The sequence below is a fragment of the Mus caroli genome, chromosome 12, assembly GCF_900094665.2.
Source record: "Mus caroli chromosome 12, CAROLI_EIJ_v1.1, whole genome shotgun sequence".
NCBI lineage: Eukaryota > Metazoa > Chordata > Mammalia > Rodentia > Muridae > Mus > Mus caroli.
This window is the reverse complement of record NC_034581.1, coordinates 105,493,504-105,505,404: the sequence shown is the minus strand read 5'-3', so window position 1 is coordinate 105,505,404 and position 11,901 is coordinate 105,493,504. Positions and strand designations below refer to the sequence as shown.

The window sequence follows — 11,901 nt, the reverse complement described above, 5'->3', positions numbered from 1 at the left end:
AAACCCTGTCCCATACATACATACATACATACATACATACATACATACATTTAGGTCTCAAGGACAGAACCTAATCTATGGATGCAGCCAAACACTGCTGGCAAATGTTTTCCTTAAAGATGTTTCTGGATTAACACTGGTCTAAATTCTTTCTGTTAATGATAATGTTGCTAATAAATTCTTCCCTCCCTTTTTGTTTTTGTTTTCTTGAGACAGGATGTCTATGTGTAGCCCTAACTGTCCTGGAACCCAGAGATCCACCTGCCTCTCTCTGCCTCCCAAGTGGTGGGATTAAAGGGATAGGATGAGGGTTAGGCCCTACCTACCCCATTCTTAATGAAGTCTCTTAAAGCTAATGACAATTTAAGACTGGGTTAATAAGTTACTGAATATTTTCAGACTAAACTAAATTGCTTAGTATTTGGGTAGCTGAATACAGGAGATGAAGACAATAACTTTCCCTGGTGTAGCTTTGGGAAGGGTTGAGTAATCCAATGGTGTTCAAACAATCCTGGAATAAAGGAATAAATACTAACTAATCTGGCAATGCCAGGTCACTCTTTGGCAATCTCCTGTTGAAGTTCTATCTCCTGAGCCACACACTCCCCTTCTCTTACATACCAGTGGCAAATGCCCAAGGCAGGCAGCTGGATTTAGTTAAACTCACAGCACTTTAACCCCTTCTGAGAAAATAGCTGGCAATTCCAGAAAAGCCTTCACTTTAACCATTAATGTGCTACTGTAACTGCTTGCTAGGCAGACACTAAAGCAGAGCTTCTCATCTGGCACAGTAACCTGGGCCAACCAGTCCATAGCAACCAACAGAAGCTGAAGAGGATTAGTTCTGAAAATACCCAGTCTCAATTCTTGGAGATATGAACCTCAGAACCCGGGAGTCTGACAGTGACATATTTACAGGGGCTATGCACCAACATCAGCCTTTTGAGTACAAACCCCAATCAAGAAATATTTATTCCTTCCTAATCAAAGACATTAAAATCCTTCCCCTACAGTCAATATTAAAAACAAAAACTGTATGTAACTCTAATAAAAAACTAATAATCAAATACATAAACCGTCATAAACTTTAAAATGCTCAATATTGAAAACAAAAGCGATATATACAACTCTAACAGGAGATTAATAACCAAATACATGAACTTAAATAAACTGTTAAAATGGGTGTGGGGGAGACACTGACATATTCATAATGGCAGCATACCTTAGAAATCCAGCTCTTGAGGCAAGAGAAGGATAGATTCACAGTCAGCTTAATCTAGATTTAAGATATTACTTTTTAAAAAGAGCCACCAAAGAAGGTCACAGTGGCTCACACATACATAGAACAATACTACTAGGAGGCAAAGAAGGAGAACTGTCACCACCCAGCCTGGGCTACGTAGCTGGTTCCCAGTCTGCCAATACAATACAGCACAAGCCTGTTTCAAAACATAACACACAAGTCTGGCACAGTGCCTCACACCTTCAATCCAAACACTCAGGAGGCAGGAAGCAGAACTCTGTGAGTTCAAAGCCAGCCTATGCCAGCCAGGGCTACATAAGGAGACCCTGTCTCCAAAAATGTAATCAATTAAAACACAACACAATGAAAATGAAGGAAAATGACCAATATACAGAACACAGCCAAAGTGGGTTGGTCAGGTGGCTGTTGTGACACCAGAGCCCACCCAAGAAGAATCAGAGTTGTCTTCTTGCCTCACGCTTGACAGGGTTTCCCTGTGTAGCCCTGGCTGTCCTGGAACTCACTCTGTAGACCAGGCTGGCCTCGAACTCAGAAATCCACCTGCCTCTGCCTCCCAAGTGCTGAGATTAAAGGCATATGCCACCACGCCCGGCCTTTTTTTTTTTCTTCTACAGTCTTTCTGTTTTTCTTTTTCTTTCTCTCTCTCTGTCTCTCTCTCTCTCTCTCTCACACACACACACACACATACACAAATAAAAATGAAAAAAAGTTACACTGATTAAAGCAAATAGAAAGAAAAACTTAGAAGAGAGGTCATAAAGACGGGTCCACAGCTGAGAGCACCCGCTGCGGAGGCCCCAGGTCCCCAGGGCCCATGTGGTTGGTCACAACCATCTGTAACTCCAGCTACAGCTGTATCTGGTGTCCTCTTCTGGCTCCCATGGGCACCCACACTGTATGGTAATACACACGCAGGGAAAACACACACACATGTAAAGGAAAGCTTTGAAGTAAAAAAGATACCCAATCTTAGAAATACAATAATTTGAAAAATACAAAATAAAATATCAAAGGACCATGTTTCAAAAGTTAGTAAATCTAAGTCAGCCAGAAACATCTTTAAGGTTTAAAGAGTATCCATCTTGCTGAGCGTGGTGGTGCACGCCTTTAATCCCAGCACTGGGGAGGCAGAGGCAGGTGGATTTCTGAGTTTGAGGCCAGCCTGGNNTACAGAGTGANNTTCNAGGACAGCCAGGGCTATACAGAGGAACCCTGTCTCGAAAAACAAACAAACAAACAAACAAACAAACAAAAGAGTTTGTATCCATCTTTAATGGCAGCACATGGGAGAAGGGCAGGTAGACCTGAGGCCGGCAAGCCCTACAGACTGAGTCCCAGGCCAGCAATGGCTAAATGGTGAAACTGTCTCTTAGCACTTGAAAGACTGAAACAGAAACTGTCACAAACTCAAGGACAACCTGGTACGCCCACACTCCTACTTAGGAGACAGAGAGAAGAATCAAAAGTTCAAGGTCATCCCATGCTACACAGCAATTTTAAGCATCTTGAGTACAAGACACTTTAAATTGGGAAAAGCATTTAGGAAAACAGAGAAGGTCTGGAGAGATGGCTCAGCAGCACTCATTGCTCTTCCAGGAGCCATGTATACTTTCAGTCCCAGGTGATTTAAAAGTCCTCTTCTGACTTCTGTGGGCACTGGCACATGCGATGCACATACATATATACAGGCAAAAGATTCATACACATAAAATAAAGAAACGGTTTTTTTAAAAATATGTATTTAATGTATGTGAGTACACAGTTGCTGTCTTCACTGAGCCATTTCTCAGGCCCCCAGAGGAAGTTTTAAAAACAAAAACCCTAATAAAATGATTACACCTAAGTATTTATTTCTGCATCAACAGCTGAGTGTGGCTGCACACATCCATAACCCCAGATTCTGTCCAGGAAGGCCAGGATATTCCCAAACCAACCTGGCTGCACATCCAGGCCAAAAAAGCAAAGACCAAGGGCGGGGCTGCAGCTCGGGACGGAGCGTTTGCCTGGCATGCACGAGACTCTAGGTTTAATCCCAGTCCCACAAAAATCAATCCATTAATCAATCAACAATCAGGTCTAGCATCCTTCAAATACACCACTCAATTTCCCTTCTATAGGAAGTGGGTTCCCAAACAGACAAGCTTCCCAGAATTTTCAGGTCTTCCCCTGCCAATAGCTAAGTCAGCAGGTGTCTGCAACCAGAGTCATCCATGTCCCTGCCCTGCTCAACAGTAATGCTACAGAGACAGAGCCTGTCCATCTCATCTCAAGCGGCTCTGCCTGAGCAGCACTGCCCCTTCCTTGCCCTTCACAGGCATCACACGGGGCATGCACACAGGTTCCAGCCACTGGAGCCTCTTTCCTCATTATCTTCATAAGCATCTACCCAAGTGATCACTGGCACATCTAATTTTGCCTGCTTCCTGGGGGATAAAAAAAAAAAAAGTAAGGGGGTCAGGCAGTGGTGGCCGTGCCTTTCATCTTACCACTCAGGAGGCAGAGGCAGGCAACTTCCTGAGTTGGAGGCCAGCCTGGTCTACAGAGCGAGGTCCAGGGCAGCCAGGGCCGCACACACAGGGGAAGAGTAGGTCTTAGCTGAGCCTGAGCTTCTTAGGTGACCATGGTCAGCACTCTCCCATCTGAAATTGTTTGACCTGAATTTTTTGCTTGTTCCATTTTGTTTTATGGTATATTTTATGTTTAATTATGCATGTTAGAGGAGGGCATGTACTTAAGAATACAGTTGGCCAATGAAGCCAGATGTTGAATTTCCCTGAAGCTGAAGCTACAGGTGGCTGTAAGTCACCTGAAGTGGATGCTGGGACCTGCTATCTGGAGCACTCTGAATGAATGAGTCACCCCTCCAGCTGCCCCTGCCTTTTCTGCTGTCTAAAGCAGGGGCTCACTGCCTAGTGCAAGCTGGCCTCAAACTCATGGCAACTGTCCTGCCTCTGTCCTCCTGAGTATGAGGACTACAGGATGAGTTATCACACCTAATAATGTATTAGTATATATCATTATTTATAATGATATATTTGTACTTCTACCTTACCTTACAGTGATTTGCAAAATAAAAAGGCACTATCAAAGTATACATAATATCTTAGCATTTCAATTTTTAAAAGTTTAATTCTTCTCTTTCCAAAATTTTAAGCATATTAGAGTTGACACATATTACTTACTAAACCCACTAACAAGGATCTAAAACAGTAAAAGGTAAGGTTTGGTCCAGAAGGCTATACCTTGAGATAGTTTTCATGACTGGGAAATACAAGCCACTTTATCCCTAGGCCTCTATTTCCCTCATGTAGAAAACAGAATAGGTAACAGGGTGGTGGCACACACCTGTAATCCCAACAATTGGGAGGTAGAGGCAAGAGAACTAAGTAGGCCATCCTCAGCTACGTAAGGCATAAACCACCTGGGAGTAGGGGGATGGCTCAGAAGGGAAGGGTACTCACTAAACTACAGTTTATCCTTAGGACCCAAATGTCGGGGAAAATCAACTCCTGCAGGTTGTCCTCTGACCTTCAAATGTGTACACTGATGGATGGATGGATGGATGGATGGATGGCTAGATGGATGGATATATTTTAAGAAATAGGGGGGAAAGTAGGCTGTGGAAGTTTCTCTATAATAGAGTGCCTGCCTGGAATTAAGTTTAATTCCCAGAAATGCTCCCCTCCACCCTCAAAAAAATTCAGTGAAGAGCAGATAGGACACACTGGTTCTTCTAACTGCCTATTATGCAAAGGTAATGAGATAATAAGAGCAGCTTTACAAGTCATCCGGCATAGTAGCATCAGTGTTCTCCATAAACTCAGGAGACAGCTGTAAGAGGATAAAGACAAGCTCAAGGTTGGCAAAGTCTTACAGGAGAGTGGGAGGCTGCGCAGTAGGAAGGCACGTGGACAGGACCTAGGATGCCCTGACCTGTCCCTCCCAAATTTCCTCTTCTTTGAAACTTGTAATTCTATTTAGCATGTCTGAACTGTGATAATAAAAACACAGAATAAACTTACATAACACATATCTAAGAAAACAGCTGAAGCCAACTATAACATCCTACCACTGTGCTCCTCTGGCTAAAAAAATACAAAGCATCACAGAAATGACTAAAGAAATATAAAGGGCTTGCGATGTAGCTCAGTTGGTGAGTTCTTGCCTAGCATGCACTAAACCAGAGTTCAACCCCTAACACCACACAAAACTAAGCAGATAACCACAGGACTATCAGAAACTCAAGAAAGCACCACTAAAATAACTCAGCAAACTTGTCAACAAAAACAAACCGAAGCCCTAGGTTCTATTCCTAGAACCCACAAGGCGGAGACCGACTCCCCCCACAGTGTTTCTCTAACTGCTCTGAGGCCCATACACACAATTAAAAAGAATAAAAATGCGGCCAACTGGAGCAAGCAAAGGTCCTAAATTAACTCCCAGCAGCCAAATGAAGGCTTACAACCATCTGTACAGCTATAGTGTACTCAAATACATAAAATAAATAAATAAATCTTAAAAAAAAAGAATAAAGATAAATAACCATTTAAAAAGTCATTTTCCACGGGCTGGGAAGATGGCTCAGCAGTTAAGAGCACTGCCTGCTCTTCCAGAGGTCCTGAGTTTAATTACCAGCAACCACATGGGGGCTCACAAGCATCTATCATAGGATCTGATGCCCTCTTCTGGCACACAGGTGTTCATGCAGATAGAGTACTCATATCCATTAAATAAATAAATCTTTTTAAAATTTTTCACTGTTCTTCCTCTTATTGTTTACCAACAAGAGGCAGGAAACATTCATATTATTTTAGGGGAAAAAAACCACTATTCATATGAAAATAAGAGATGCTTTAGCAATGTAGAAACCAGCCAGAGCAGTGACAACCTTAAGCACTCTGCAACATCCTCCTTAATACTGAGTCTAAGAGAAACTAAGGTCAGCTTGGCATAATCTGGAGGCAAGAGTGACAAGACAGCCTGGATGTCACATGCAGCAGCATCTACCTCTAAAGGGTCAAGACTCTCCGTGTGAACAGGGATGGTGTTCTTATCCCAACTATCCACAGCCCATCAGAAACCTAGCCTAGGCCTAATCAGAGAATAACGACCACAGCAACATCTCAAAAGTATCGGGCTCTATCCACCTCGTTTGCTATTTGGGAGGGTGACAGAACTAAATTCTCATTGAACATGATAAGGTACTCTTACTTTCAACCACTCTAGAAATTAGGTCAAGCTGATGTCTACAAATAAGTAAATTAGGACTGATGGCTCATGCTACTACATCAGAGGCTGACACAGAAGGCCTGTCATAGGCATGAGGCCAGTCTTCACTAAAGAGACCCTGTTTTAAAAAATATAAAATAAAACTTAATGAATGCCCATTCACACATCTTAGTACTTTGTTGTTGGCTCAGTTGGTTTTTAAGCTGTCTACACCAAGGGTGGTGGCTCCTGCATGTAAGCCAGCACTCAGGAACCTGGACAGGAAGAGCATCCCAAGTCCCAGGACAGCCGAACCCAAGCTACAGAAGGAAGACAATGTCTAAAGAGAGAGAGAGAGAAAGAAAAGCTGTCTGCCTGTAACGGGGAAAATGCTTTCAAAATTTAGGCAGGCCAGGCAGTGGTGGCGCACGCCTTTAATCCCAGCACTCGGGAGGCAGAGGCAGGTGGATTTCTGAGTTTGAGGTCAGCCTGGTCTACAGAGTGAATTCCAGAACAGCCAGGGCTACACAGAGAAACCCTGTCTCAAACCACCTTTCTCCCCCAAAAAAATTAAAAAATAAAAACTTAGGCAGAAGCATTTGAGGATGCCTCCAAACTGGGCATGGCGAAGAACACCTTTAATCTTGGCACTGGCAGACAGATCTCTGTGAATCCGAGGCTAGCCCAATCTACATAGCTAGCCAAGGATATAAAGTGAGACCATGACTCAAAACAATTAGTCCTATAGCCAGGCACATAATTAGCATGCCAGGACTCTGGGAGCAGCCCCAGCACCAGAGGGAAAGGAAGCACTCGGAGGAGAGAGCAGGAGCACTACTACTTCTGGTTTCACGTTATCCTACTTGTGTTTTCTTCTGTGTGCTTGCACACAGCAGAGGCCAGAGCAATCTGACGTCAGGATCTTTCTCCAGCAATCTCCATATGTACGCACGTATTTAGAGACAGGGTCCTCTCACTGAACATGGAAGCTTAGAGTCAGGCATGTGTGGCCACTCCCACCTTTTTCAGGCAGGTGACAAGACTCTGAACTCAAGCCCAGAGCATCTCCCCAGCCCTTGTTTCTGGCTTTAAGGCAGGGCCTTGAACTCCTCTGCTGCCTCAACCTCCCAGGGGCTGCTGGGATTGCAGGTGTATACTGCCATGTCTGGCACTCCTAGTTTTTATTTTATGTGCATTTGTGTTTTGTCTGCATGCACGAGTGTGAGGGTATTAGGTCTATGGAGTTCGACAGTTCTGGCTGCCATGCATGTGGGTCCTGGGAACGGAACCCGGGTCCTTTGGAAGAGTGGCCACTGAGCCATCTCTCCAGCCTCTAACTACTTCTGCCTCTTTTTTTTTTTTTTTTTTTTTTTTTTTTTTTTGAGACAGGGTTTCTCTGTGTAGCCCTGGCTGTCTTGAACTCACTTTGTAGACCAGGCTGGTCTCGAACTTAGAAATCTGCCTGCCTCTGCCTCCCAAGTGCTGGGATTAAAGGGATGCGCCACCACGCCTGGCAATCCCTAACTTCTTATAAGCACATAAAGACCCTGTCTTGTAGTGCTGGAGAGATGGCTCAGAAATTAAAGCACTGGTTACTCGGAAAACCTGGATATGATTCTTAGCACCTATATGGTACTAACAACCGTCTATGTAACTCCGGTTCCAGGGACTCTGGTGCCCTCTTCTGACCTCAGAAGGCACTACACACATGTGGTGCACAGACATGAGCAAGCAAAACACTCATTTAAAAGGGCAGGGTGTGGTGGGGAGACAGAGGAAGGCAAGGAGGTTACTGAATTTGAGGCTAGCCTGATCTACAGAGAGTCCAGAGCAGCCACACAGAGAAATCCTGTCTTGGGACATGGGGGCACTGTCTTGTGTCTAAAAGCAAACTGCTGTGAAACAAAGATGCTGCACAATTTCTGTTGTTTCTTCAGCCAGGGTGGTGGCTCAGGCCTTTAATATCAGCACTATGAAGTCAGAGGAAGGTAGAGCTCTGTGAGTTCAAGGCCAGCATGGCCTGTTTAAAAAGTTCAAGGACAGCTAGGGCTACAAAGTAAAACCCTGCCTCAAAAAAACACAAGAGGCTGGGCAGTGGTGGCATACACCTTTAATCCCAGCGCTTGGGAAGCAGAGCCAGGTGGATTTCTGAGTTCGAGGCCAGCCTGGTCTACAAAGTGAGTTCCAGGACAGTCAGGGCTACTCAGAGAAACCATCTGGTTTCATCTGGGGGGACCCACAAGACAAAAACCAGAAGACTTTCCTTGGAATTTACATTCAATGACAACATTAAAAAAAAAGAATCACTCAGAAACAGTAAACAAATGTGTCCCAGTTCTCAAACTGACAAAGCAGGGTTTTAAAGAATGTCATAACAGTTAACTTACTCTCCAGACTAAAACAAACACAAAATAGGAAGTTTTGAAATATTAACATGAACAATCAATTGACAATAAAGCTATGCATGAGAACATTTACAGTGTTTTACTTTCTAGAACTCTAACAAATATATATCCCTAGAATGTGTAAGGACCTGGGTTCAATCCCAGCATGACAAAATAAATAAATAAATAAAGTTAACTATCACATCCTGAGATATAAATATGTACAAGACCTAAAACATATTAATAACCAAAATAAGTCTAAAGACACTGAAGCAGGATGATACTAAATTTAAGTCCAATTTGGGCCACATAGCAAATTTTTAAGACAGCCTACATTATGGAGAGACCCTATGTCACAAAAACAAAAATGTCCCAAGAGTTCAAAACTTATCCCATGACAACTCTTGTTTCAAAGAAGAGTCTAACTCTAAAGGCACCAGGCACCTCAATGACAATGCAGAGACTAAGAGATCTAAATCCTGTGACCATTAAATATTTCCTTTTCCTAGGTCCCATCAAACATTTACATAAACTTTGAAAATATGTAACAAAAATGACTCAAGTTTCTGGAAGGTCTGACTGCTCAACTCAGTTTTTAAGAGTAACTCGTGAGAGAAACTTTGTGGCAAGCTTCATGTTCACTATGTATCACTGCAGTCAGACTTGACCTACAAAATGAGGATAGGGTCAACTGTAACCCAAAAGCAGTGTGCTTCCCCTGGTGGCCAAACTAGGGATGAAGCCCTGCTCAGACATGAAAAAAAATGAAAAGTGACTCCCAGAAAAAGATGTGAGGAAAGGGGAAACTATCTAAAACGCTAACAGGAGTTTATGAAGCGGGGAGTTATACTACAGAACTGTGAGGGACGGGAGTCATGCATTTGCAAATCATTTATTCTCGGGGTGACCAAACACTCACCCTGAATCCCTCTCTTCTGTGCTTTCACTTTTACCTAAACACAGAGTTCAGCACCTTAATAACAACTTAAAAGCAATCTCCTTTTTCAAGGACCAGATCCTTGCAATTTTCTGCAGTCTTGTTTCCAAGGAAAAGCATTTATCTTTTCAAACTAGTGGTATAACCTACTTAGAAAAGCCTCCTGTTCCAAGGCCCTCCAACCGGGACGGTTCACTCCAGCTGTACTAGATTGTCTTTTGAATTTTATTTCTGAAACAAAACCCACGGCCTTTCAAACATTTCCTGTAACCACCACCTTGAAAGACAGTCTCATACAGAGATGGGACAGAATCATAGGCATTAAAATCTGGCGAATTCCTTTGTCTGATAGGATTTCCCCCCCACCCCCGTACCACTTTAAATTTGCTTCCACACAGATCACCAGGAAGGCAAGTAAGAATGCCCCTTCTTAGGGGACAAGGGTTTCTAGTTAGATGGAAATGGCCGGTTAGCTAAACCTTTTGATGGTTCTATTCTTTCACAACCTCTTCCTCCCCACCCCATCCCCCCCCCCAAAAAAAAAAAAGAAAAAAAGAAGGAAACACACATTTACAAACAGATCTTAAAATAACAGCCACAAGTCGGGCTCTCTTATCTAGACAGATGCTCTCTGGAAAGCACACTTCTTTTATTACCTGATTGGGGTGGAGGGACGGGAAGATCGTTACTCCACCGGCCCTCGGGATGGGATGGGACAGAATGGGACCGGACCGGACAGGACGGGATGAGAGTCAAGAGGCAATAAGAGCGCAGGGTTGGCAGGGTAACGCTAGGAGCCAGTTTGAAGTAAGAAGTCTCTGCGGAGCCCTGGGTCCGAGCGCCCCAGGACGCCAACTCTCCAGCACTGCCACCCGGGATCCCGTCCTAGCTCCGGTACACCACACCTGGAGGCAGAGACATCCCACTCCACCCCGGCCAGGTGTGGCTTCCTCAGAGCCGGGGGACACTGCGGGCCCAGTGCTGTCCCCACCGGGGCCCGCGGCCTCCCCGCACCCGAATCTGCAGCACACTCATGTGCGAGCGTGCCGCGCCGCCTGCCCTCGCGCCCCGGGTGCCCCCGCGGACCGAAGGCCAACACGCACAAAAAACAAAGTTGTCTCCCGAGCTCCCGTCGCTCGCTACTCACCGGGATCGAAGTCGGGCACCGCCGCTTGGTACTGGGGTCCCACCCGCATGCCACCGCCACCTGCGGGGAAGCAGAGCACGGCGGTCAGCGCGGGCGCGGACACGGGCCGGGCGCGGGGGCGGCTGCCACCTACCGTGCTCCTCGTCGCTGGACGAGCCCGAGCTGCCTTCCTCCCAGGAGTTGCTGCCGCTGTTCCCGTTGGGAGCCGCCGCCGCCAAACTTTTATTCTGGCCATTATTGGGGGCGGCGGCGGCCGAGGCGGCGGCGGCGGCCGAGGCGGAGGCGGTGCCGGCCGAGGCGGCGGCTGAGGCGGCGGCCGAGGCGGCCGAGGCGGCGGCCGAGGCTGCAGAGGCCGCCGTGTTCCTCCCTCGCCGCTTCCCTGAGACCTCGGGGCCCTTCTCCACCATGGCCGGCATCGGCGGGGCCCGGGGCCGGGCCAAAGTGACGGGGACCCCGGCTCGCGAGGCGCGGGCGGCGGGCCGCGGGCAGGGGGCGCAGGTGGGCGCCGGGCCGGGCGGGCGAGCGCGCGGGATCCGCTGGCGGGAGTTGGGGCTAGAGGAGGCCCAGACGGGCGGAGCAACGAGCCGCCTCAAGCCCCCGATGCCGAACGGAGCGCAACTTTGGCTCTCATCGCCGCCCGCACTTCGCTGGCTCTAACTACTCCGGGAGCCGCGGGCGGGGGGGAGGGGCGGAGCCTGGGGGGGAGGAGGGCCGCGCACAGCCTAACCCGTCGCTCGCAAGCTCCGCCTCTGCGAGCTTCCATTGGCTCTCACGGGATCCGGGCGGCAAGCAGGGGCATGGTAGGTCTCTGTGAGCGTCCGTCAGGCCGCGGGGGCGGGATCACGGGAGGGGGGGGGAAGGTTCTGCGCTTCCGTTGGCCAGGTTGGGTTGACGCGTATCGCCCACTGTACGTGGTTTGAGGTTTGCGATCGCTTTACGCCCCATGATCCATCTCTCGAGG

The 11,901-nt window shown here is 46.7% G+C and overlaps 1 protein-coding gene across 3 annotated transcripts in view; it reads right to left on the bottom strand.

Annotated features, from left to right (window-relative positions):
* Positions 1-11,588, bottom strand: part of Rcor1 (REST corepressor 1) — a 97,992-nt gene extending 86,404 nt beyond the window's left edge. For all 3 annotated transcript variants that reach the window (XR_002379354.2, XR_002379353.2, XM_021179326.2), the window contains exons 1-2: positions 11,074-11,588; positions 10,941-11,000 (exon numbers count right to left, since the gene is read on the bottom strand). Coding sequence is in view for 1 of the 3 variants with exons in the window: in XM_021179326.2 (XP_021034985.1) it covers positions 10,941-11,000; positions 11,074-11,356 (343 nt within the window). In the remaining 2 variants the exon portion in view is untranslated. The remainder of the gene's footprint in view (positions 1-10,940; positions 11,001-11,073) is intronic.
* Positions 11,589-11,901: the final 313 nt, after the last annotated feature.